Raw genomic sequence first — 27,036 nt, forward strand, 5'->3', positions numbered from 1 at the left:
AATATATTGGGCTACAACCGGTAGTTGAAAATACCAGTGAGCAAAGCACACATCAGCTCCTCTGCTCAGTGAATTATGGCCTTGTTAATTCTGCACGTGTCCCAGGCTGATGAAGAGCTGCAGATGACACAGAACATGTTTTTTGTTCTCTTCTGTTGCTCCTGCTGATGTGATGAATTGTTTTGTTAAGCCCCTGAACACCTCCCTGGATGAAAGGCAGTTTTTTAAAAACAAGAATTTAATCAGATAGGAAATGCAAACCAGTTAAAGATGCTGTATGTCTGCTATGACGGTGTCATGTTGCTGCTGAGTCACGTTTTCAAGTTTGAAAAAATAAAGAATGTACATTCCCATAAACTGGAGATGACACTTGTGTTGCCTTTTTAATGCAGTCTCTTCCAGAGATGATGTTCCTATAAATCAAAGTATAGAGAGGTAATGGTAAAAATCTTGGAGGTCATATTATGCTGTTGTGATTTGTCAGTCTAATCCTGAAAGTCACTACTAAAGCCAACTAAAACTAATGTGTTGACACAGACTGCCTGGATTGCAATATTCCCACTATTGACATTATTTTGACTATGTTCACATGAGTTGCTACTACTTGTTTACACTGGAACCCAGAACATGTGTCTTTGGGCTCTATGTCTGTCATATTGCTGTGACAACTCCAATTGGATGTTATAATGCAAATAGGACATGTACATACAGACACGGGGTGTTAATTGTCAATCAGACGTGAGGTCATAGAGAGCAGCGTGCATCTGTGTGAGAGAGAAACATGACAACTGAGACGAGTCTATTCCCCAGTGTAGCGTGGAGGTCTCTTCTCTATGAAGGCTGCCATCCCTTCTCGTCTGTCCCGCGTGGGGATGACCTGACAAGAGAGGGCAAAGGTTACAGCAGGGCGACAGCGGCCAGACAATGATGATGTGACTCCAGACAGCCTCCGAGGGTTTACACTCAGCATCACAGCTGAACTAATGCATGCGTCAATGATTCGTCCAGAATTTTGATGAACACATATTGAGTACACACTGGGAATCTTACCTGAGCATAGCACATCCTTTCTATAGCCATCGCTGAAGTGATGTCAACCTGTAAGAGTTGATTTCAGTCAGCGTGGTCACTGATGAAAAATAATGGGACGGTGTGATTCATGAGTCATTTGTTTACCTCAACGCCTCTGTTCAGCGCTTCTTTAGCCATTCGCACGGCGATAGGAGCCTGAGCAACACAAATGAAACATCAAACACATTGGAGGGTGAGAAGTTTGATATGAAACCCTGTTGAGACTATTGTACTGGCTCCATTAAATTAAATAAATATGCAAATGGCATTAACTGAAACGCCTGTAGTTAGAAAGAATAATTGTGAAGGTTGGATCCAGATCAAAACCAAGACTGGATTTTGGGATGTAATCTGATATTAGAATTCTGATTTATCTTATCAGCCCTTCCAAAGATGAAAGGGAACCTGTGGTAGCCTTCAGTTGTCTTAAAAACTCAAAAGGTGTTTAGTTTATCCAGTTTGGGCTACTGTAAAAAATATGGCGGCCTCTGTAGAGAGGACCCACTCCTGATGTAAATATAAAGTATTGAAATATAAAAGGCTCATTCTGGGGTAAAGAAAATAACAATTCATACACTTTAGATGAAACACTTATTTTATATTCAATTTCTGCCAATAGATCCCTTTAACCTAAATCTTACCCACTGGACCCTTAAATGAAAAAGTGAAATAGCCCCCCCCTAACCCTGTAACACACCAGACCTCCCGTGAGAAATATTGACAAAACTGGTCCGAGGTTCCACCTCATGCCAAAACCCTCACTCAGAATATTATCTCCTGTATCCCATTTCTCTTTCATTCACTGCAAACTCCTGTCAGCCACTTAACCCACACCAATGTGTGTCTGTGTGCGCTATTTGTGGTCCATTTCTCCACTTGGCTGCCACTCTGGCCCTGCCCGACTGCAGGCATCTGAACTGGAGTGAAAGAAATATGGAACGACAGAAGCCTGGAGAGAGGGGAAAGAGGAGGGAGAAGAGGGACAGAGGGGAAGGTGGGAAGACACCACCACGAAGAGTGGAGGGCAGAATGAAAAGAGGTGGACGAGAAGCAGAAGAGATTAATTGTTAAAACAGGAAGAGGGGGAGAGAGGGGGAGAAAAAAGAAAAGAGAATCCTAAAGGAGGAGGAGGATGCATCAGTATCTGAGCTGTGGGGGAATAAAAAAATGATGGTTTAGGTAAGGGTTAGATTTAGATTAGGTTAGGTCAAGGTTAAAGTTAGATTAGGGTAGGTCAAGGTTTACGATAAGGGTGAGGGTTAGGCAAGTAGTAACTATGTTTAAGGTTAGAGTAAGTGTCCAGGAAATCAATGTAAGTCAATGTCCTCTGAAGTCATGGAGACACGACTGTGCGTGCGTGTGTGCATGTATTCTAACCTGGGGCAGTATCTCTCTGGCCAGGCTGAGTGCCTCTCTGTAGGCAGCATCTCCTGTCTGGTTCTGCTCCACTGCTCTGTTTACGAGCCCCATCTCCAGCGCTGCCTGCCCCCCCACACGCTTACCTGATAACAGAGAGAGAGTGTGTGATGCACAAAAGCCCTCGCTACACAACAAGCATCCTGTGCCTATGGGCAACATGTCAGCGTTTCTGCATCACCACCTGTGAAGATGAGCTCTTTGGCCAGAGTGATGCCGACAGTCCTGGGCAGCCGCTGACTGCCCCCTGCAGGACAAACCACCTCAAGGTCAACTTCCCACAGCCACTTTGTGTCTCTCAGTTTAGAATCAACTCATTTTTGTGACCTTTGTTCGTCTTACCCGCCCCTGGGAGCAGCCCCCGTGTCGTCTCAATCAGACCCATCTGTGCCGAATACGCTGTAACACACACACACACAGGACACACACACAGGACACACACACACAGAGGACAGTTGAAGGTCTGAGCAGCAAAGGGCCATTAAGCTATAGGGACGGCACAAAGTCTGACTGATGACTCTTTCAGAGCAACACACACAAGCACCTGCTCACCTAGCTTGTCAGCCCTCAGCCAATCACAGATCGGCCTAATATAGCCTATCAGATTCAGCGTCATGAACAGCTGAGCAGATGTGTGGCCCGCTGCAGCTATCATTAGTCCCTGAGCTCATCAGACGATCATTAATAGTGGGTCTCCAAATGTCACCGTGTCAGGAACGACAACAGACTTGTTTTTAGCCTGTGTGTTATAGTGTGTTTACATGAATGCACCATTCCAGGAAATATAAGAAGCGTCAGGTTATGCTTTTCTCCTCACAATCCAAGATGGGCTGTTAATGATTGACCAATTTTTGTTAAGGGTTATTATGTGTTTTATGTATTCAGTGCTAAAACAACATTCTATACACGTCTATATTTAACTAGAAGAGATTTTAGGGCCCGGATGATGTGATGGTTTGAAGATTACATTTTAAAATAGTAAAATAAACATAATGTTCTTCTTCTTAACTTCCTACATTGTTAATCATTCTCGTGTCCCCACATCCAGGTGGAGAGCCACTGTCTGTATCTACAATGAATGAGGGAGTTGTCAGTCTAGTCAAGAGGAATGGTCCCGAGGGATGTTTCTATTCTCCACCATACTATTGTCAGTCAGCCACTGATCTAATATGACTGGATCTTTGACAGCTGTGAAGCAGACTCGACATGGCCTCTCTAACTCCATTAATGTCACCTGAAGCGAGAGAGAAATGTAGAAGGTATCCACACGTGAAGCTGCCTCTCCAGATCTAGGTTGACAAGTGAAGGTTCAGCCGTCACTCACCAGCAGTGCGGAGGTCACAGGCCAGGGCGAGCTCCAGTCCACCTCCCAGGGCAACGCCATCCACGGCTGCGATGGTTGGCATGGGCAACGATGCTACACAGACATCAAAACAAAGAGAGGACAGCTCACAAGTGTGTACACACATCCAGGGAACAACCAAGATGAGACTAATCATCCAACCATCTTTCTGGTCTCTTACCGATCTGAGTCATGAGCGAACGAAGGCCGTGAACGAACAGGTCCGACTCAGAGTTGTTCATCAACGCTCTCTCTTTCAGGTCGGCACCTACAAACGGGCAGCATCACACATGATGCAGAAAGGATTTGATCAAGCGTGTAGACGCCCGGCAGGTGAAAGATGTTTCAGATGTCACGTACCTGCACAGAAAACCCTGGGGACTAAACTCCTGAAGACGACCACTCGCACCGAGGAGTCAGTGGACAGAGTGGACACCAGCTCCCTCATCTGTACTCAAAGGACACAGTGGTCTCAGTGTGTGTGTGCGTGTGCGTGCATGTGATGTAAGAGTCTGCTCACCTGTGACACAAACACATGGCCCAGAGCGTTTTTTGCCTTGTGTTGACACATCACCACCTCCACGATTCCTGAAGAGAAGAAAGCAACAGGAGGAAGAGAAGCCAACAATCAATAGAGATGTGCCAATACCAGCATCGGATATCCCTTTGATTCTGCCAAAAATGCTGGATCGGGCATCCACGGTCTTTAAAGTTAAGTTATTTTCCAATCCTTCTTTTCTTTCTTCTGCAGCCACTGGCAAGTACAGTTTTTATAGCAGCGAAGAGGAGATCTTTGATGGTGCAGCATTAGCCAGAGCTGGTTAAGATGTTGGAAATTTGGCACTAGTGTTGCCAATTACCACACTATCAATCTCAAGCACTTTAACAGCTTTTAAAGGAGCTAATTGCTCTTTATTCCTAGATTTATTCATTTGTGTTCTTTCTCAATTATTCCCATAAAATTAGACAATAAAAGAAGTTCTACTGCATTCATTCTCATTATGTATTTGTTTTTCAGAAGGTTTAACCTGAGCTAGACCATAAAAAAGACCATACAACAGATAAATGCACTGGAATCGGAACGCTACTCGGTATTGGCCGATACGCATCGGAATCGGTATCGAGAACATCTGTAACAATCAATAGTTCATTAAATATTTTTTACCAATTTAATGTTTTCGTTTTTGATTACAGCACTTTATCTTTTCCACCGTTATCTCGTGTCCGTTATCTTGTTTAATATCACATGTTGTAAAAGTATATTGCAGCACAGATTCCTGTTAAGAGCAGGACGTATTAAGGTCATATGGATTTCCGGGAATAGTTTACCAAATTCCATATTAATTATAATAATAATCATGATTATTATACAACTGTGGGGAAATAGTCTGTTCTTCAAAAAGCATCCAGTAGGAAAGTATAGACATTTGACATTGGCAGGAGACGGGTCAAACTGGGTTTGTGTGATAATTTGATGGCGTTTTGGTCAGAGTGAATTGAAACGATGTTACAAAACATGAAATCTTCCTCCCTACCATCGTCTCCCTCCTCTAACCGCTTCAAATCCACCTCTGCACGATCCGCCGCCTCCGTGTGCTGCCAGCGGCGGTGAGCGCGACTGTGTCCCGCTAAAGGGAGCCTGACACCGGCCAGTATTCGCGCTCCGTCCCGCTGAATCAGATGGGAGGTTCGGATGTGCGTTCCCCGCAGAATTGCACCCAGACACCGCCACAATGGACCCCTGGGCCCGGGTACTCTGCGGAGCAGCGTCGTCATGTTGTCAGAGGCTTTATTGTTTCGTTTCCCGAAGCAGGAAGACGGCGTGATAGAGTTCTTACAAATGGAAGTTTGGAGCAGGTTTCTTCCGGTCAGAGGAGGAGCGACTTAAAAACCAGCAGTGACGCAGCAGAGAGCAAACAGGTAGTATATACACTCCACCATCCAAAACTCTGTCAGTGTAAGACGGTATTTTGATAAAAGGGAGTTTTACCTACTCACAGTTTATATTTCATTCAGCAAGACTCAAAGTGAAAGTGTTGCAATTGTGAAAAATCCGTTGCTACTTTCTCAATATACCCTTCCTCTTCTCACTCACACACTCATACACACACGCACACATTTACAGGCACATGGTTGTGTTGGTGTGGGTTGAATGACTGACAGGACTTTGCACCGAACGGCAGAGAAATAGTTTGTGCAGTTATCCTTTTTAGTACTTTGCATTGACTTCCCTTCATTGTGGGCAGCCTAACCAAACCTTAACCATGACCAATCCATAGCTTAACGATGACCAATCCATACCTAACCTTAACCATGACCAATCCGTACCTAACCCTATTCCTAACCATGACTAATCCGTACCCAACCCTATTCTTAACCATGAACAATCCATACCTAACGCTAACCCAACCCTAACCATGACCAATCCATACCTTAACAATGACCAATCCATACCTAACCTTAACCATGACCAATCCGTACCTTACCCTATTCCTAACCATGACCAATCCATACCTAACCCTAACCCTATCCTAACCATGACCAATACATACCTAACCTTAACCTAACCACAATTCACATCTCACCACTGACCTTAACCAGGAACTCAAGGAAATGTCCTGGCAAGGTCAGTATTTATACTGGGAAAGGTCCAAAAGAGGCATCAAAAATGAGCGCACACACACACACACACACACACACACACACACACACACACACACACACACACACACAGTGTCCGGACAAAGTGGGTTGTTGAGGTAAGGTTTTCCGTCAGGCTGCCCTTGTCTAGTCTGACCATGCATTATTGACCAGGTCTTTACAGGTTATGCAATTACCCTGTCAGTCAGTGGGTCTGATGACCCAACAGTCTAAGAGCCAGGTATCTCTCTCTCTCTCTGTGTGTTCACATCCACGTGCATGTGATCAAGCCTTTGTAATAGAAACAGGTCATTTATGAAATATTACAGAGTTATTTTAGCATCAAGGTTGTTGAGGAATTTTTGACCATCCTCACACATTCCTGTATATGCCACTATATATTATTTATAGTGTATATTATATCTGTACAGGAAAATAGTGCCTGTCTACATTCCACAGATACTCCCTTCTCTCTCTAAGCATTACCCAAGGTCAGGTTATAGATACAGGACCAACCAACAGTACATTGTAGTGTCTACGTTGAGGGACTTTCATATCTAACTCAGATGCGCCAGACAGAGAGGCACCAACTTCAACTCTCATCAACTTAACCTCTTTTGCGTATTTCACCAGTGGCAAGACGTAAGGACACTATGTGATTTAGTTATACACACTCTAGGCTTAACTATCCAATAGGATGTGAACACCTACATGTAACATAGAGAGTGACAGCAATTCTAGCCTTTCATGGATGTGCTGTTAGAATGTGTGACGCAAGTAGAGGGAGATATATGGGGATGCTGTGTTAGACATCTTCAGACTTGGGGCTGACAATTGCTCATGTTACTGTGTTAGCGTTTGTATATTGTTTCACCTTCTGGTCTCCTTGATGCATCGAGTCTACATTAAAACCTTCTGCATAAGACATCAGCTTCCAGAAAACTTCCATTACACAGTAATGTCAGATTACATTTATATTGATCTGATTACTTTCCCTCTGACGTTTTTATTGTCCAGTTTTGTTGGATACAAATGAGTCTGGTCAGTGAATCATAATCATTTGTAATTGAAATGTAAATGTATCATGAGTGCAGTGTGTAGGGACCAGGTTTGCTGCAGGGTGTTGCGTCAGGAGGGTGGGCCGGATGATTTGGAGGAAGTGAAACTGAAACTATAACCATAACTACATAGATGCACATTAATCACTCACATTTTACTTAAATAAATTAGACCAGTGACCATAAAGAGGGATGAAATAGACAAAAAGAAGAGAAAAAGACAGAGCTGTGTTAAAGTTGGATGTTAAACCTGACAAGGGATAGTTCTAAGGAGCTCTCACATTTGCCTGTAGGTTCTGTTGCAGTGGAGTGAAATGTCACCTGGATGACATTGATGATGCGGATTTGGAGGGGTATAGGTTTTTTACATTTGACGTCTGGCAGGTGTGCATTCCTCTTCTCATGTGTGTTTGTGGCTCGAGGTGGAAATTTGATGATGGATGGCACTCGCTGCTTGAGTGTGAGTGACAGAAACTGTGACAGATGGTGAATTCAGGGCTCTCAGGTTGAACACACGCAGGCCTTCCAGAGGGACGAGGACGAATAAAGGAGGTGTTTTGTCTCAATATGGTTCAATGAGCTCCCTCTGCACCTGCTCTGTCTACAGCACCCTTTTCTCGCTAAAACTGAGCAGATTCACATCTTCCTCTGTCAGCAAACATCATTGTAAATGGCACACTGTATCTGATGCCAATCTCACAGTGTTTCCCCTCCAATCCTGTAGGGGTCAGACTTGTATCAACGTGTTGATTGGAGAAATGTGGAGTCTGTCCTGTCGCTCTTCTGCTCTGCTTTTCACAACTTGCATGTGTTTACTGACCATCTCCATCCTCACACACCCACAGCCACGACCTCTCCTCACTATCCTCGTCCTCTATACTCGCCATTTTCTACTCTTCTCTTCACATCCTCCGTTTCCTTCCTCTTCCTCTCCCCACATTGGATGAAGGAGGCGATGTGTGCAGACTTCCACTGAGCGGCCTCGGTCTTGCCAAAGCCCAGGGCCGAGACAGGGCAGGGATGCCCGGTGATGGGGCACAAGCATGGGCACAAGACCGAGCATGAGTCAGAGGGAGTGAATGGCATCCTGTTACTGTAGCTGTCTGTCAAGAGCGAGACGGCACAGTGATCCGCTCAGGGCGTATACAGGGTTTTTGACCTTTTGTGTCACAGGTTTACACAAGATATACGTAACACTAACACACACAGCTCTCTCTTTCTTAAGCTTAGTCTGCAAACAGGGGCTTTTGCCATATCACACAGACACCTATAAAAAAACAGGTCTGTCTGCTTATAACTCATGTAAGAAGCAAATTTACTTTAAAAGTATGACTAAAGATGTTTAATGCAAATTTGTGTTTGTGTGTGCGTACGCGTGTGTGATCCAGGTATTGCCCATGTGTTAGGGACATACATCTGTTAACACAGTCACAGTATGGGGACTTGTCTTCCTTACGGGGACAAAAAGCCAAATCATTAAATGTTAAGATGAAGACATTTTAAGGTTATGTTTAGGTTTAGGTTTAGGTTAAGGTTAAGGCGAGGGTAATGATTAGGCAAGTTGTAACTATGGTTAGGGTTAGAGTAAGTCTCCGGAAAATTAATGTAATTTCCTCTGAAGTCATGGAGACACAACTGTGTGTGTGTGTGTGTGTGTGTGTGTGTGTGTGTGTGTGTGTGTGTGTGTGTGTGTGTGTGTGTGTGTGTGTGTGTGTGTGTGTGCGCAAAGAGGCTAATATTTGTCTATTACTGGTCGGTCCTATATGTAAATATTTTGATATCATATTCAAGAGTATTACATTCAAAGGCTGCTGTAGACATGTACTGAGGCTTCAGTTCTCTGCAGCGATTCCAACCCAGTTCCAACTTGACCCTTTGCTAATGCTAAAAATATATCTTCCATACTCCTCTAACCTCCATAGACATGACTTAAAACTATGAAAAACACACCAGCCACACTGTTGCAGCAGGTTCACATGCCACTCTATAACGTTAAATATGGGCACTGTAATGTATCTTTACTTAGTTCCACATACATTGTTCTACTGCAGGAAATATAAGGTTCCAAATGTGTATTCATCCACAGATATACTGTAATTGCTCCTGTTTGAGTAAAGTTTATCACAAACAACTCTGCTCAGCTTTTTTAGGGAATTATTTCTCATCAAAAATGAAACTACATATTCGTGACTCACTTTATAAAGATTTGCATTTTCATGAGGAACGATTCGACTGCAGGTTGAGAGCCACAGACACGGTGGAAAACACACTGTTAGCTTTGGTCTTTTAACATTCAGCTGACAATAGAAGCCGACACTGCTTTAATGGCTCATTTTCCTCCAGGCTGCTCGCCCTCGGTCCAGCTTTTCTTCAATAATGACACACCAGACGTCATGTGCACCATTAGAATCTATAGGCGTGCATGACTATGCATTTGACCAAATATAGATCGGGCTCTTTTTTGTAGCAATACAGAGACATTATAGGCAATAAATAAAATGTATAATTTAGTTTCATTCTCTCCATGCACACCCACACACAAACACACCACCGTGCGACGAAGCAGTCAGGGTGACTGATCGATGATCATACTCTCGGTTCAATTACATTAGAATGATGGAGTTGGATATGTGGTATAGGGTAAAAAAAACTGCCTCAGACTTACAGCCTGAAAGATAGTTGAGCAAGATGGGAGAAGAATTATGACCATAGGAGGCACAGGGAGAGAAAGGCAAAGAAGAGTTATAGCGACACACTGTCGAGGAGTTAATGGCTAAAGCTCAGCCCAGGTTGAATATATTCCACTGCTGTGAAAAACTTTCACTTGTCATTACTTAGTGCAGGAACTCCAAAGAAAAACTACAAAACGAGTGAAGTAATGGTAGTGAAGCCAAGGCGAGTGACTCCACTGATGGTGGAGGTGGGCCTCCCCTCAGGTTGGGGGTCAGACCCAATATCTGGTAGTTGACAGCTGACACGGCACAAGGCCTCATTAAAAAATAAAGATCTTTCCCTGCTCAACACACACACACACACACACACACACACACACACACACACACACACACACACACACACACACACACACAACCAACCAAGGCGGGGAACATCCATACAGATAAGCATGCATTTACTGCACACACATGACCATAGACCTCCAAATATCACTTATCCATGACACACACACACTCTCACACACACACACACACACACACACACACACACACACACACACACACACACACACACACACACACACACAGACTGTGTAAACTTACACACTCATACGTGCACGTGGCCATACACAAGCACCTGTAGAAGCTGACACCGGTCGGAGCAGTCAGGGAGAAAAGTTACATTAATGAATCTGATCGCCATGCTTTGACAAGGCAGTTATCTGCGAACATGAGCCTGCAGGGCCATTTAGACAGCAAAGCCATGACAGAGGGAGGAGACACCGACGCTGATCAAACAAGCTCACTTTCCTCCTCAGGCCACTCTGGCCTCGCTCCAGCTTCTCCTCAGTAATGATACGTCACACTGAAGATACATCGATATCTGGGCCTGACCACAGCAGCTCTGAAACTAAAGGATGCCAGTGTCAGATGTGTAATATTTTACAGCTTGTCATCCATGTGACCCCATCACAGCTCGTCAGTTTCATATTACAACCCCATACAAGGGTCTAGACCACTATTCTTTAAAGGACAAGCTTTGACATTTCTGGAACACGCTTATTTGCTTTATTATTGGGAGTCTGATGAGAAGATCAGATGATAAGGCTCTCACATCTATATGCACTAAACAAGTCAAAAAAGCAGATCATACTGACAGTATGTGTTCGTTTTGATTCAGAAGATGTAATCTGTTGATCAGTGGCTAAAGTGGGGCTGGACAGCAGTTTTTGTTACTATTGGATGGAGCCATTCAGTCTATCTATATTTCTCCAGTTTCTAGTCTTGATGCTAAGCTAAGCTGCTGGCTGTTGCTTCATAATTACACTTCAGACTCAAGGCCGGTATTAAACCTCTAACTAATGCGTCTAACTCTTGGCAAGAAATACACAAAGCCCACTTCTAATGTATTGCTCAAAATGTCAAACTGTTCCTTTAAATTAGAATTTCGTAAAATCTGGATAAACAGCGTTAAAGATGCTCATTAGGTTTAATGATTGTGCTACTTGGAGGCAAACGACCTCTGTGTGACCTCTGCAGGAGACTGCTGATACTCATTCTCCGCTAAAAAGTCGGGCTGGAGAAATCAATAATTATAATTATTATACTCTCCAGAAGCCTAATGACTTAAATTCTATCTAATCTTTCTTCTGCAATGATTTTTCTCCTGTTTCTGACTCCAAAGACATGGAGCATCCATGTTAGGATAACAATATAATAATTCTTAATTATATCCTCCATTGTAATTCAAACATCTACCTCCAACTGCTTTTTTTAATAAGAAAACAGAAATTAGATGTTGGCAGCAAAGACACAAGAGGTGACGGGCGACATCCGCCTCCTTCCAAATCTGACATTCAGACAAAAACATGACGCACAAAGATGTGGACAACTGAACGTGACAAATTAACATTTTGAAAAGGCAATGAGTATTTCAGAACTATGATTATAATGATGAAAAATAATAAGCGAGAAGCTGCACAGTTCCATTTGAATGAATGATGTTGTCAACGAGCAGCTGGGGGACAGAATGAGAAGAAATTAGCCAGTGGACCACATGAGATAAGGCCTGTTAAATCTGTGCATGGCTAAGAGGCTGCTGCTTTTAGGCAAGATTATGATTGACATATTATTGCACACGCACACACACACACACTCACACACACACACACACACACACACACACACACACACACACACACACATTAGAGATCCTCATATCTAGACCACTCTCTATCGATGAATGAATTAGTCGGGAGGGCACACACCTGGTGACGTCACCGCCATAGCAAATTACACCCATGTTAACTCACACACACACACACACACACACACACACACACACACACACACACACACACACACACACAGCACGTGTGAGTGTGCAGAGCTGCAGTGTGAGCGCGCATGGAGAGGGAGGGCGCGCAGAGCGAGCCAGCATCTCCACAGCGCAGCAGAGCCACAGTGTCAGAGCTGTGTGAGCGCAGAGGAGGGAAGGACGCACTTTCCCCAGTTCTCCTGAGAGAGGAACACACTGGCTGCTGGACGGCGAGGCACTTCAGACCCACACGCACTCACACAGAGCACAGTCAAGGACACATGCGAGCGGTGGCGAGAAGATTCCGAGGAGTCCCCATCCAGGATTTTGCGCAAGTCATGGCATTTGTTTGGAAACTAACGAAACAACGCGCTCCGCTGGAGACAAGTAATTCACGAAGATGAGTCACCAAGGGGATGATCGACATCGCTCAGTGGTTCCGTGGACCTCTCTGGCGGGACAGCGTCCGTTTAGCCGCATGATTGTCACCCACAGAGCAACGCGCGTCTTTCGGTCACCTTCTGAAACGATGCCTTGTGGCGACGTGCGTGGCGCGCCAGAGTGCGTGTGAGTGACTGACCGATAGTCTTCCTGAGAGAGAGCGAGAGAAAGAGAGGCTGGATATATTCAGCAGCCAGGCTTCCAGGCAGCGAAAGCCACACACCCAGAGAAGCCGCCTCGCCTCTCTCCCAGCTCCGCACACCCATGCAGGATGCCCGGGGAGCGCCGGGGAGTCCTGGTCCAGCTCAGCCGGAGTTCATGACGCGCTGGGCGGCCTCGTCATGCGTCTCTTGCCTGAGCCCAGCGCCCAATCCCTCCGGCTCCTCTTCCTCTTTATCTTCGTGATGGGGGTGGCCCCCTCGCCGGTCCTCACAGCCGGCTGCCCGGACAGATGCGTGTGCGACGACCAGCTGGTGGTCCAGTGCGCCGGGCAGGAGCTCACCCAGTTCCCCAATGACCTGCCCCTGGCCACCCGGCAGCTCATCATCTCCAACAACCGCATCGGGGACCTGCCGGCGCTGCAGCTCAACTACCTGTCCGACCTGGTCTACCTGGACTGCAGCAACAACTCTCTGACCGAGATCTCCGAGTCCACCTTCGGGAACTTGCGCAAACTCGCCTACCTGGACTTGTCTTTTAACACGCTGCTGCAGATCGAGGACCGGACTTTCGGGCCCCTGGCGTCTCTGGTGATGCTCCGGCTGACGGATAACCCGAGTCTGAGCGAGGTCCACTCGGACGCCTTCTCGGAGAACATGGCTCTGCAGGTGCTGGATGTGAGCCGGAACAACCTGACGGCTCTCAACATCAGCAGCCTCATCGCCCTGCCCGCGCTGCGCTCCCTGGGCCTCAGCGGGAACCCCTGGAGGTGCGACTGTGACACGGAGGACCTGTGCCTGTGGGTGCAGATAGAGGGCTTCAAATTCCAAGGTGAGCGTGGATGTGGTCCAGCACACAGAACACGTATACACAAGAACATTAAGGGTGATGTAAACTGTCAAAAAAGACGAGTTCCTCCTTAGATTACAATTCAAACTTGTTCGGTCTGTGGCAGCATCATACTCTGCCTCTGCCCCTCACCTTTGAGCTCACACTGCGACCCTGATCAGCTGGCAGAGCTGGACCTCCTCCAGGTGGTCTCTGGTTTGCTTGGCTCTAGAAGTGGGATTTTCAGTTTCCTGGCAAGTCAGCACAGTGTTGCTGCATGTGTTAAGCGTATGAGCCAAGGACTCCAAGGTCCTCTCATCTGTTATTGGTCAGTTTAGCGCCTGGTGGTGGTGGTGGGGCACTTACTGCACTATTGCTCTTCTTTTATTTTGTGGTTGCGTATGTACATGCACACTTCCACGTGCACTCCCCCATGTGCACAGATGCAGGGTCAGATGCAGTTTATCTCTCTGAGGCAGGGACACACACGCACTCAGACGTTGCTAATGGTTTGACCTCAGTGTCAGGGCAATCTCAAGATTTCGTTTCCCTGCTCCGCTCTGCAACACAATCCCCTCAAACTGCCCTTCACGTCTCAATAATGTCTCAAGTTGACCACAACAGATCGACAGACTTGTGTTACTCTTGAAAAGCAGCAGCCACGTCAGCCGGCTATTCAGTGAATAAAGGGGGATTGAATTAAACCACCTACGAAATCCCCACGAATGGGCTCAGTGACCTTCTCAGAGATGATCTTTGCCCATAAGTGTTTACTGCTCAGCAGGTGAACGGGGTTATATCTTATAACAACATTGTCTTTCTTATAATAGGTGTGTCTGTCAGTGTACATACGATTGACCTCACTGCATTGACTTGATGAGGGTCCTGAAGGCAGAGATAATGCTGAGGATGATTGTGTCCTGTTTTACCTGTTTTTTCTGGCTAGCCCCTCATGCACACACACACACACACACACACACACACACACACACACACACACACACACACACACAAACCCTAACCCCTTACCCTAACCTAAACTATCACACCTAAATGCCTAACCCTAGCCCTGACCTAAACCTAATTCTAACCCTAACCCTAAAACCAAGTCTTAACCCTTTAGGACCAGCCAAAATGTCCTCATAACGTAAAAATGTCCTCACAATGATGGTATTGAACCAAAATTGTCCCTCTTAACTACATATAGACACGCACACACACACAAAGTCTTGTATGAGCACACATTCAGGAACAAAACATGCACCTGGGCGTGCTGGCGCTCTCGCCACCGCATGCTCTGGTCCTTCAGTCCAGATGGTTAATGATGGTGCTCAAAAAAGCTGGACTCCTATGCTCCCATTTAAGATTGTGTGTGTGTGTGTGTGTGTGTGTGTGTGTGTGTGTGTGTGTGTGTGTGTGTGTGTGTGTGTGTGTGTGTGTGTGTGTGTGTGTGTGTGTGTGTGTGTGTGTGTGTGTGAGAGAGAGAGAGTGACTCACCCCACTTAGGTGTATGAGAGTCAGCATGTGATCCGCAGGTTAGGAGAGCCTCTAAGGCTGCTGGGCCTTATAGAAAACAGGGATTAAGGGATGAGGAGCTTGAAGGCCACTTGAAGACAGAAACTCGCAGAACTTGTTATCCACCTTTACTTTCAAAGCACACTCACGTACACTCCAAACCCTTGCACATACACACACTCACACATACTTCATTTGCACGCTCTGCTCTGCTTTTCCCCCCACTAAGTAGCCCGTCCTCTCGCAAGCACATCTCTGTAGAATAATTCAGACACACACTCAAAAAAGAGGTTTTGGAAAAAGTGGCACAGCAGTGACAGCACAGAACACCCACAGACGAGCCACTGTGCATTCAACATGCACGCTGCTGTGCTGGTGTCAATCCCAGCAAATAACTATGAAATTACAGCAAAATTTATTTCCACACTTAACTTTAAAAGTTCTAAATATGACCAGAGGAGTTTAAACTCTACTATGTCGGGAACACACATCACAAGCAACACGGAATCTGTCTCTCAGACTGATGAATCACATATTGATATGGCTCCCATAAACAACCACAGCAACCAGTTTAACAGAGAGAATGGGGTCAATGCACGCGCGTGTGTGTGTGCGTGTGTGTGTGTGGTCATGAATGCCCTCCAATCTGACTTCAGGGCTATGAGTCTAATGTACAGAGATTCGTGCTGTCGCTACCTCTCAGCGTGAAGATGAATCAGGTGCAAGTGTGTGTGTGTGTCTCTGTGTGTGTGTGGTTGCGTGCGTGTTTGTGTGTGCTCACTTATTCAGGAACCTTTGATATCACTGCCGATGGTTTGAATTCTAATTACGACATTGCTTGTTATAGAAAAATCCAGAAATAATCCTGATTCATTTCTGTTTCCTTCATTTCGGTCTTTCACCAGCATTTAGTTGTGTTGTCCTCTGTTTAAGTAAGTCCCTCAGTTTGTTTATGTGTCAGACGTGTCACTGACAAACACTGACCTGACTTGACTCTGGCAGCCACTCAAGTCAAGTGTAGCTTCAGGAATCAGAATCAGAAAACCTCCCTGGAAATTTGTGAAATTGTTACAATCGCGCAACACACATAAGAAACCGGAGGTACATTTGTAAAAACATTAATACTGATATAATAAAGTAATAATATTTAAATACAAAGTAAGTGAATAGAAAAAAAGGAAAAGAATTTTAGTGAGGTTCCGGATCATGGGGGGGATCCAGGTTTTTTTTTTTAAATCACTTTCTTTAACATTGGAAGATGACGACGAAGTTTTCACTGTTTTCTCAGGGAAGGATTCCTGGATCTTGTGGAAAAAAACTGACAAATTAGGGAGCTGTGTGTGTGTTAAATTTGGTGCAGCTTGATTGAATTTAAGGTGACTCTTGGGCTTTGGCGAAGGTGTATGCTCTCTACTGAGTGCCATTCTAGTTTGTAATTGTGATGATCACATCAAAGTAAAAGTAATTTTCTCTGAAAAGTTTACATTACTTCATCCGTATCTACATTGTATGAATATACTCCAAAAACATTTCACTTTTCCTATCCCCAGCACCTAAATATTCTCCATCATTTCTCAGTACTTGGGGAATACACCTACATTTCCCCTCTTGTCGTAATGGAATCTCAGCTTGTTGAGCGACCTGCTGTATTCGCTCTAGGTCAATTTTGACAAGTGGCTCAGCTACATACAACAGAATTTAAGTGGCTTGTCCCGGGCTGGCAGAGCTGGTGGTGTGGTGGCTCCAGTTGTTGAGGGAAAAATATTTCTGGCTGCTCGTCAGTGCCCCGCACAGGCTCCTCAGGCAGAGGGCCAAGGCAGAGCCACACACAGGGCACGTGTAAAATATTCATAATAACAGAAAGAGGAACAGAGGCAACGGGTTCAATGAGGGGAGGAAAGAAAAAAAGAATAAAAGAAACAACAAAAGAAAGAAATAAGTCAGGTTGTCATAGCAATTGGAATTTGATATGTCATTCATGAAATTAGTCTTTGACTACTCGAGAGATGAGACGAGAAACTAAAATATTGTGACGGAATAAAAGAGGAGAGAAAAACTGGGCAAACAGATTAGGACGGACTTTGGATGCATAGAGCGAAAAGAAAGAACCGACAGACTAGTTACCAATCGTCTGTGCCCCAGATCTGTCACTCAAATCCATTAAAACATTTATTATGACAAGAACCCATCTATTCAATTTAATACAGGTAGGCGATGTTTTATTTATCAGCTGGAACTATTCCTCCGACCCATCTGGTGCAGAGCAGCATATCCAATTCAACTGGCCCACTGCTGTAGTGGAGTCTGTATATATTTTTATGTCTCAGTGCAAGCTCGAAAAACCAAGACTGATGTGATGCTTGTGTGGGTGTGTTTGTGATGTGATCACCTGAGGCGCAGAGGGTGTGAGTCTGCGTGCATGTGTGTGTGTGTGTGTGTGTGTGTGTGTGACCGACCAATACACAAGCCAAGAGAGCGAAATTGGAAGAGAGCGGAGAGATGACAGAGCAAAACTGAGTGAAATGGAAGGATGTAGGAGAAGGAGGACCTGGACTGATAAAGGCTGAAGGGAAGACGTGGAGGGAGAATAAATGTTAATGTGTCCAGAGTGGGAATGAAAAGTGGGAGGTGATAAAGTGAGCATGACTGATAAGACGGAGCGATAGAGGGAAAAGGAGGAAGAGAGAGCTACTGCTATCTGACCTTCACTCTCTCTCTCTCTCTCTCTCTCTCTCTCTCTCTCTCTCTCTCTCTCTCTCCGCTCATCCTCCACTGGAGGAAGAAGGGATCATGAGGAGAAATGATGGAAAGGAGGATGGTGGTAATCTGACTAATGCCGTATTTGAGAGGAAAGGAGTGTGAAGGCGTGTGTTATTCAGCCGAGTGGATGTGATGGAGAAAAGGTCAGCTATTCTTAGTCTTTGCCAATCCCGGTATGATGCGTTTAGCGCGCTAAACGGCGAGCTATTTAAGCTTCACTGTGAGAGGAGGAGCCGGAATGTCACACATGCACATTTTTGGACATTTGCAACAAAGTCTCTGAATCTTTACTTTTTGGTTGGAAAGGAAGAGTTCTTCCAATGTCTTTATGTCAAACGCAGTGCAGTTGTATGCCTCCAGCAAAGTGTACATACATTTTATTCTCCACACTCATGAGGTCACAATGACATTTACCTTTGACTATGCAATCTTAGCAATTCAGTTTTATTTAAGTTCTATTGACAACGGGTCAAAGAAATCCGCTAAAGGCAGACTTGAGATATTATGCTCAAAAGGCCAAAAACATGTTTTGTCAAGCCAACATGACCTTTAACCTTCAAGCACCGAAATCAGCCAATCTGTCTTTTGTGCCAAATTTGAAAGGATTCTCTCAAGGTGTTCTTAAGATAACATGTTCACGGGGCAAAAAAAGAGTTTTGTGAGGTTACAGTGACCTTTGACCTTCAAATTCTAATCAGCTTATCCTTGAAATTCCCTCAAGGTGTTCTCGACAAATCGCGTTCAGAGGGACAGAACCTCAGAATCCTTTACCCAGGACCACCAACATGTAATCGTTTCATCCTTGAGTTCAACTGAACGTTTGTACCAAGTTTAAAGAAATTCCCTCTAGGTGTTTTTGAGATATACAACAACAACCTGAAAACATAATGCTTCTGGCCACTGGCTGTAGCTGGTGTGGAGGCATGATAAAAGTTAATCTGCACACTGTCAGCACTGGTATCAAGTTCACAATATATGACTAAATCTTTATATCAAAGACAGGCTGCAACAACCAATTAATAACGGAGATTAATCTGAAGCACTTAAACACTGTTATTACAAGAGAAACTGATGGAAAAATATCCTTAAAACGAGACAAAACTCTGTGTCAAAATCTGTAGAATGAAAAAATCTAAACTTTCAAGGGCCTCGGAGAATAATCGGTCTGTCTCGTATTCAAACTCAAAATAAATTCATATCCTTGAAGAATAATTGAAGAATGTGTAAATGTTGCATAGCGTTGGTGTCTAAAAAAACTTTTCAACCTATGTTTAACAGTTACAGATGTCTCAGGTCTGTGAGGTTCACAGATGCTGTTTCATCTGCAAAACACCAAACCGATGCTCACTGCTGTAAAATACATTTTTAAGGAGATTTGGTACATTACCTTATTTTCAAGTTTTAAGTTCAGAAATTTACCGAATATAATTTATGGTAATCTCACAGTTTACATATTGCATTCTGCTCCTTAATTTACACCTGGAACTAAATAATGTGGTGCACCTTACATGCATGTGAAATGAGTGATGTTGAATATTAGAGCAGCGATATTATCTAAAATATAATGTGCCATTATGGTCGTGGGGAGTTCAAGTGTCCCATGTTGTGGATACGGACATTAAAAACGTTTATGGAATTACACAGACAAAACTGCCCCCGTACTTTATGTTTGTAACCTGCTTCCACAGGGAGGTCAGAGGTCAGCTGCAGAGTGTGCACAGGAGCTGGTAGGGACTCAGGAGCTTGTGTAGGGGACCTTACTATGGCTAAAGAAGTGTTACCTGAGGTTGTCTGGTTGGATGATAATTTCCTTGTACAGTTTTATATACACAAAGATATGAAGACACTGTAAATTTAGACATTAAATGGAAGGCTGTTTCAGTGATGGGGGGTTGACGAGGGACTGCTTGTGTCTGCAGCTTCCACCTCCCCCTCTATGAGACCACAACCACACTGATTACCATATGCATTGGCACAATTAATCTGCTTATAAATAGCTCTGTTCCCAGTTCACAGGACAGGCTCTCTGCCCCGCAGGTTAATACCTCACGGTTCTGATTATCTGTGTGTGCGTGAACATACTGTGGACATACTGTACACATGTATGAATGTGTGTCAAATGTATAAATTATACCGGGTTTTCTATACGCGTTAAACCGCAGGCGTCTTGCATCTTATGTTTTCTGTCATGCTGCACACTGGAAAACACAAACTGTTATTCCTCTGCTCACAGCTCTTTTATGCATTGTGCGGCAGCAGAGCGAAGAGAACAAGTCAGAGGAAAATAGAGTGAAGTTCATAAAAGAGTCAGCGATGTTTTTCGGCGGCGTCTCGCTCGTACACTAGCCGCTCAGGCTGTGAGGTGATGAGCCTCGATCTCTGTCAGCGTGTCACTGCCAAGCTCGGAAACCATCCAGCGGATGATTTGACACGGAGACTGTATCAGCCAGTCGCAGTGTCAGCCACTGCCACACACACACACACACAAGCATGCACACACACACAAACACACTCTCATGCACACACCTAAACACATGCACGCATTCTCCTTTGAATAAAATAGAACATTAAAGTGCCCATTCACATTTCCTGGAAAGCTTTTCTTTTGTATCTAAGGTTTGAGTGTGTATTGTAGTGTGTGTAGTGCAGTGTAGTGTGTGTGTGCTGATGTTGCCTCAGTATGTGTATATGCCATGCACTGCAGAAACAAGACAGGTCTCAGCACAGTATAAATACAGCAGCATAACAATTACAGTATAACAACAGCAGTATAACAGCCACAATATAACAACTACAGTGTAACAATAGTACAACAACTTCAGCATTACAGTTATAGTATAACAGCTACATTCTCACAACTACAGTATAACAAATACAGCTTAACAGCTGCAGTATACCAACTACAGTATAACAGTATAACAACTACAGCTTGACAACTGCAGTAAAACAACTATAGTACAATAACTACAGTATAACATCTATAATTTAACAGCTGCATTATAACAACTACGGTATAACAACTACAGCACAACTACAGTATATTCACTACAGTTTAACAACTACAGTGTAATAACTATGGCGTAACAGCTACAGTATAAAAACCACAGTATAAGTATAAAGACTACAGCATAACAACTATAGCAAACAACTTCAGTATGACAAAAACAGTAAAACAGCAGACCAGGAGGAGATGTTTGTTGTCATAGGTTTATGTTGTCTTGTCCAGACTGGACCAGCTCAGCATTAGACGGCAGAGTTGGATCTGTTCATGCTGCAGGATTCCCCAGCTCGTGATTATTTAAGGTGGAGAAATATGGCCAGTGCAGCGCAGCAAGCCGGCAAAACACTGTGAATACTTCAGGGCTGCAGCAACTGTCCTGAAACTGCTGGGAATTAGACTGCACATTCAAACTTATCTGCAGACAACAAGAGGACACACATCACTATCACTCATCACTGTCTCCCCTCTTGTGTCACCCCTTCTCTCTGGGTCAGAACCTGAATATGATCTCGTGGTCTAGATCCTGGGGTACTCGTCTCCTTCGACAGGATCATATTTCGGTCAGACAACTCACGTTCGAATGTTTATTGCAACAGTAGAACGTTTTAGTGTTTGCCGTCTAGGCTCCGGCTTAATCCCTCCCCCAGATATAATTACATAGATATGATGGGAGTGATGAGCAAATATTTATAACCCCCCCGTTGGAGCCTACAGGTGGATGCTGGGGTGGTGGAGGGGCTGAAGCAACTGGAAACGATACTGACACAGCATCAAGAGTAAGCAAAGGGAGTGATGGGACATTTTCTGAGCTTAAATAGGGTGGGTGAGTATTATAGGTGATTGTGGAGTGTGAGGTATGTCACATGATTTATGTCAGTTGATTGGAGCAGCGCAGCTCGAGTTGGCTGCCTGAACTAGCTCGCAAGCCCCGCTCCATTATGAGTGCTGCACAAGACGTTTATTAGTGTTTTTAATTCCAAGTGGCATAAGTGCCAGAGTGAGTTAAAATAAGTCAGCTCAAGTTGGCCACTTCTCACCAGAACACTGTCTAGACTCTCAAATCAAAATGTTTGGGCTCTTTAAAAAAACATTGTAATGATAGATTTTCAAAGTGCCCTAAAAGCAGCCACACACACACACACAATAATTTACTGAGGATGTTTTTCCCTTAGCCCAGAGAGTCAAGACTGGACTTGATGAAAAAACACCAGTACCTTTAATTTAGATGGAGTGATTCACTGCAGGAAATTTGAATTTCTTAAATGTTGGGCCTTTAATATTGACGTTAGGGTATTATCACTTCATCTGCCCTCAATAAAAGTGCCTGCGAGTACATAATTAAAGACGAGGCTCTGGGAGAGAAACAGGGCCGGTGGATAAACAGGGACAAACACCGAAAATGTCAAGGGCATTCTGAAAGAGTGATGTGTGAGTGGTTTTCCAGCCTGAGTGATGAGACGAGCGAGAAAACACTGAGTGACAAAAGAAACAGACGGTGAAGAGAGAGTGAACAGGCAGTGAATCATCTCGGCTTCCACCTTTTCCTGTGTTCCCCAGTGAAGCTCAAATGATTTTCTGTTATCTCTGATTAGAGGAGGCCGTCGCAAGTTGTCTCCATTTGCAGTAGGAACACTTCAGAGGCTTTTCTCCTCTCGTACAGAAGAAAAAGAAATGTTATACCATTTATATCGTCCTTGTATATTATCTGCAAATACTTAACTGTGATATGACATTTAGAGTTGCAAACATAATGCAGCTGCACAGTTGACACTTACACCTAACCAAAACTTGGTTTGGCCTATGAGCCTGAATCACGCCAATTTAAATACAGTGTGTTTGATAGATTCATTTCCCTGAATTAAAGCAACACTATGCAACTTTTGAAAGAAGAGATGAAACTGTTGTCCTCATACAAGTACATACAAATTCCAAAAATGTAAAGCACCCCTTTATTAATTCAAATACTTGAGCCAAATGTTATATTCAATGTTTATTTTAAGGTAAATAAAGAGATTATTAACCCAAAAATGAAAATTCATTCATTATCTACTCACCACTATGCTGATGGAGGGGTGGGTGAAGAGTTTGAGTCCACAAAACACTTTTGGAGACTCATTAAGACATTTGATTTGATAAAAGACTTAGACAGATAAAGCTTAGAACTAGAAGGGAGCTCAGAGAGCGCAAACCTCAGCCAAGGCTAACACCTCATCTCGCCATGTTAGAGAAAGTGAACAAATATCCTGATCCAGATGTGCACCAAAATTTGAAGGGTTCTTCCCTGACCCATTATTCAACAAAAACAAAATAAAGCCTGCACACTTATACCACTCCGCGCCACAGAGAGTTTAATTCAACAACGTTTCGATACAGAGTGGGATCTTCTTCCCTGACCCATACCACATCTGCAATGTTTTTGTAGTTTTTGCATACTCCCGCTAAATATCAAACATAGCGACCTTGGCAGAGGAAACCAGAAGTGTATTCAGAGAGTGCCCTATCTCGCCATGTTAAAGATTCATGGTTCATCTGTTGCTACTGCTGAATAACTGTAGTAATCTTAGCACATCTCTAGCCACTATGATGATCAGCATAATGCTGCCCGCTAACTTAATAACCCAGTGCCCCATGGCTGCAGCTGCTTTTTCTACCTGGACTGATACAAACAGACACAAAGATGCAGACAGCAAACTGTTCCACTCACTGTAATACTGTACTGGGTGTAGTCGTGACCTGTTACAACTTTTCAGGACATATTCTGTACACACAGCCCCATGTCAACACAGTCTCAATCGACTGCGTCAGACATGACAACAGCATCAGCTCAAATGATCTCCTGAAGTCTGAGGAAATAAAAGAACCTGGTGAGGTGATCGCTAAGTTTGTATTGCTCGTTAACTTTATTAGACCCCTGCAGATACAGTATGTTGTGAACATTTTCATCTGCAGTGATGTAAAACCTTTACCAAACAGAGTATTTTTAACCCTTAAACTGCATTCAATTTTCTGGAGTATGTTAAAACACAAATGTCCCAGTCAGTTGCTCTTGATTTTTTCTGGAAATTTTTTTGTCCACCTGGTAAAATGTCTAGAAAATGTCCAAGTGAGCCCATGTGAGAATACAGCAGGGAAATTCACAGCGAGTGAGTGCAGGGGCGTGTTGATGACAATGATGAATACCCAGGGATGAAAAAGAGAAGTCAGATGCAGAGAAAAATGTCACCTTGGAAAGACAAAGGGATACGTGCCGACGCCGGTGTCGATGACATTTTCCTGTTGTTGTGTAATTTATCTGACCGAGACGACAGGGGCGGATCCAGGAGTGGGGCCAGGGTAGCACTCATTGGCTCCTGAAGTACCCCTGTCTTGTCGGTAGCCTTTAAAAAAAGTCACTTATGAACAATAATAACAATAAATATGATAATTTGTCTATATTTTTGTTTACTTTCTAAGCATTTTTGAAGTACACAATGTCTTTGAACAAGGATCCATTTTTCAAAATATATTCAATGTGGTGTGGCTTTGCTCAAAGCTACAGAGCTGACAGTAAACAAGGAACGACTTGAATGTTAAACTACTGAATCAGTAATTGTACATATAATTTGGCCCCTCTGTGTAAATTGTGGCCACAATTCTGCAATGCGAGGAAAATCTCCTGTTGCGTTCATCTTCAAACATCCATGACTCAAATTTCTGTACTTTTTTGAGGTCAACAGGTTGATTTGTATTATGTGTACCAATACTTTGGTTTCACAGGGCTTTGTTTCATGACAGACCTGTTTTTATATTTATGAACTAAAACTGCTGCTGCTGCTCTTGTGAAGCTCTGGCAAGTAGTGTACAAAAAGTATAGATCATATCTGACTATCCTCACCATCCGTCCTCCATCCCTCATTCTCATGTTCAGACCTTTGGCTTGATCAGTAGATGAGTGCGGTTTAATTAACACTGTTAACAGCAATAACCCATCAGTGGACAGGACTGCAGCCAAATGCACTTCTCTCCTTTGCCCCATCTCTCATCCTCCAAGGCCAAACTCACTTCCTCTGCTCTCCTTTGGTTGTGTGCACGGAAATATTTCTGAGCAGTGTGGTTGTTTGCCTTTTCTCCCTCTCTGGCTCGGTCAGTCCGCCTGCTTGTCTCTCTTTACGCTCTCTCTCATCTCTCCCATTGTTTCCAGCTTGAAGAAAAAAAAAAGAAAAAACATCCTTTATTTTTTGGAGAGCACAATGAGGCATGTGGGAAAAGTGAGAGAAGAGGAGCACGGGAATTAGCTGTGCTGGTAACGAGAGATGAAGTCGGATGGACTGATGGAAACAACACATGCCGCCTTCCTCTTGTCTCCGATCGCACCATTGGACACATTCAAAGCAAGCCTCAATCCCCCCCTCCCCCCACCACCACAAGCACCACCCCCCCTTCTCTTTTTAACACTCTGCCTTCTCACTAATTAATGTACGTGAGGGTACTGTATATGCTAATGCTGCAAAGTCACTGTGGTAGAATGACAACATGCAGCAGGGCATGTCGAGCTCTGCTGCATTGGTGTTTTTTTTGTTTTTAGCAATACGCTGGATCCCTACTCCAACTCAGACCTTTGACCTCTCTTGTGAACAACCTAACATCTTATATAAACTCTTAACGTCATCCAAAATTATTGTTTTTTCTTGTACTTCTGATCCTCTGTGTGGTCGACAGTCGGACAGGCTGATTTTCAAATTCCTCAATATGAACGGCAGAAATTTTGTCATCTCCTTATTTCCGAGCTGCTGCAATGTTTTGTTAGTGTGTAATGATGAAACGGGGGGAGGGCTGATGTGTCAGAGGCCTGCACTTTTACGTGTCTGGCATGCATGCACGTGTGTGTGCACAGCATAATAATGCTGCCATGTCCTAGACACCAAAGACCTACATTACTTAGAGGAAATCTATAATGTCTCTCGGGATCTGTTATCACAAAGGTTATCACTGCATTTGTTACAACATGTGTTTGTGTGTGTTGGGGGTGTGTGGAGGAGTCCTTGCTTTTGTTGTTGTTCACCTTTTTCTCCAGAATAATTCATTTTTTTTCCTCGCCCCCCCCCCCCCAAACGCTGCCCTTCATCTTTGACCACACACACTGATTATTCTCTGTCCCTACTCTCTTTTATGGCTAAATCTTTCCTCATTAATCTCTGCTCTCCTTACTTATCTACCCTCTCTTCTCTCCTTCACCTCCAGACGAAGGCCAGACAGTTTGCCACAGTCCCCCAGAGCTGGCGGGCCAGCGGTTGGCGGAGGTCGGCATGCAGCTGCGGGCAGACTGCCACCAGGGCCTGGGCTACTGGGACTACCTCTTCTTCATCGCCATCGGCTTTGTCATCTTCTCAGCTGGCACAGTGTCGGCGTGGGTGATGGGGGTCCTCATGGTGCTTTACGAGCGCTACAGCAAGCGGAAGAGCGAGGAGCTGGACAGCGACGATGAAGACGAGAGAGGAGGGATGAGCGGGGGAGGAAGTGGAGGAAGTGGGAACCAGGGGAATGGGGACCTGATCAAGCCTGGCATGCAGGTGTGACATACTGATGTGAAACTTCATGAGAACTGGAGGAGAGACATGACGAGGACGAGGATCCAGAAGGGATGAGAGGACTTTGAGACCAAAGGCTCTGCAATGAACCAAGATCTGACTGTCTCTCTTTGTAACAGATATGGCAGTTTGCTCTCCGTAATATTGGAGAGAAATGGTTTGTGTGTGTGTGTGTGTGTGTGTGTGTGTGTGTGTGTGTGTGTGTGTTTGTGTGTGAGAGAGAGAGAGAGAGAGAGACAGACAGAC

General features: G+C 44.3%; 2 protein-coding genes across 3 annotated transcripts; one reads left to right on the forward strand and one right to left on the reverse strand.

Moving 5' to 3' along the window:
* Positions 1-227: 227 nt before the first annotated feature.
* Positions 228-5,674, reverse strand: echdc2 (enoyl CoA hydratase domain containing 2). Of its 2 annotated transcripts, none has more exons than XM_034584225.1 (12): positions 5,365-5,674; positions 4,350-4,417; positions 4,190-4,277; positions 4,011-4,097; positions 3,812-3,904; positions 2,830-2,886; positions 2,672-2,734; positions 2,449-2,573; positions 1,177-1,227; positions 1,051-1,098; positions 740-877; positions 228-616 (listed from the first exon to the last, which is right to left on the reverse strand). In XM_034584225.1, exons 1-11 carry the CDS (start codon positions 5,603-5,605, stop codon positions 800-802), a joined length of 999 nt encoding a protein of 332 aa, XP_034440116.1. In that variant the 5' UTR covers positions 5,606-5,674; the 3' UTR covers positions 228-616; positions 740-799. The 2 variants fall into 2 exon arrangements, with proteins under 2 accessions (XP_034440116.1, XP_034440117.1); XM_034584226.1 differs by having other exon boundaries at positions 228-633; positions 739-877.
* A 6,977-nt stretch (positions 5,675-12,651) lies between these two features.
* LOC117760845 (leucine-rich repeat-containing protein 52-like) lies at positions 12,652-26,826 on the forward strand. The gene is made up of 2 exons (XM_034584227.1): positions 12,652-13,950; positions 26,444-26,826. Exons 1-2 carry the CDS (start codon positions 13,302-13,304, stop codon positions 26,776-26,778), a joined length of 984 nt encoding a protein of 327 aa, XP_034440118.1. The 5' UTR covers positions 12,652-13,301; the 3' UTR covers positions 26,779-26,826.
* Positions 26,827-27,036: the final 210 nt, after the last annotated feature.

The sequence above is a fragment of the Hippoglossus hippoglossus genome, chromosome 4 (assembly GCF_009819705.1).
Source record: "Hippoglossus hippoglossus isolate fHipHip1 chromosome 4, fHipHip1.pri, whole genome shotgun sequence".
NCBI classification, from domain to species: Eukaryota; Metazoa; Chordata; class Actinopteri; order Pleuronectiformes; family Pleuronectidae; genus Hippoglossus; species Hippoglossus hippoglossus.

Coding starts and splice junctions, on each gene's coding strand:
- echdc2 (XM_034584225.1), bottom strand. CDS start 5,605: ATGACGACGCTGCTCCGCAGAGTACCCGGGCCCAGGGGTCCATTGTGG. Junction 4,278..4,349: donor GCCATGTGTTTGTGTCACAG/GTGAGCAGACTC, acceptor CTTTGAGTACAG/ATGAGGGAGCTGGTGTCCAC. Junction 1,099..1,176: donor CGCTGAACAGAGGCGTTGAG/GTAAACAAATGA, acceptor CAACTCTTACAG/GTTGACATCACTTCAGCGAT.
- LOC117760845 (XM_034584227.1), top strand. CDS start 13,302: ATGCGTCTCTTGCCTGAGCCCAGCGCCCAATCCCTCCGGCTCCTCTTC. Junction 13,951..26,443: donor AGAGGGCTTCAAATTCCAAG/GTGAGCGTGGAT, acceptor CTTCACCTCCAG/ACGAAGGCCAGACAGTTTGC.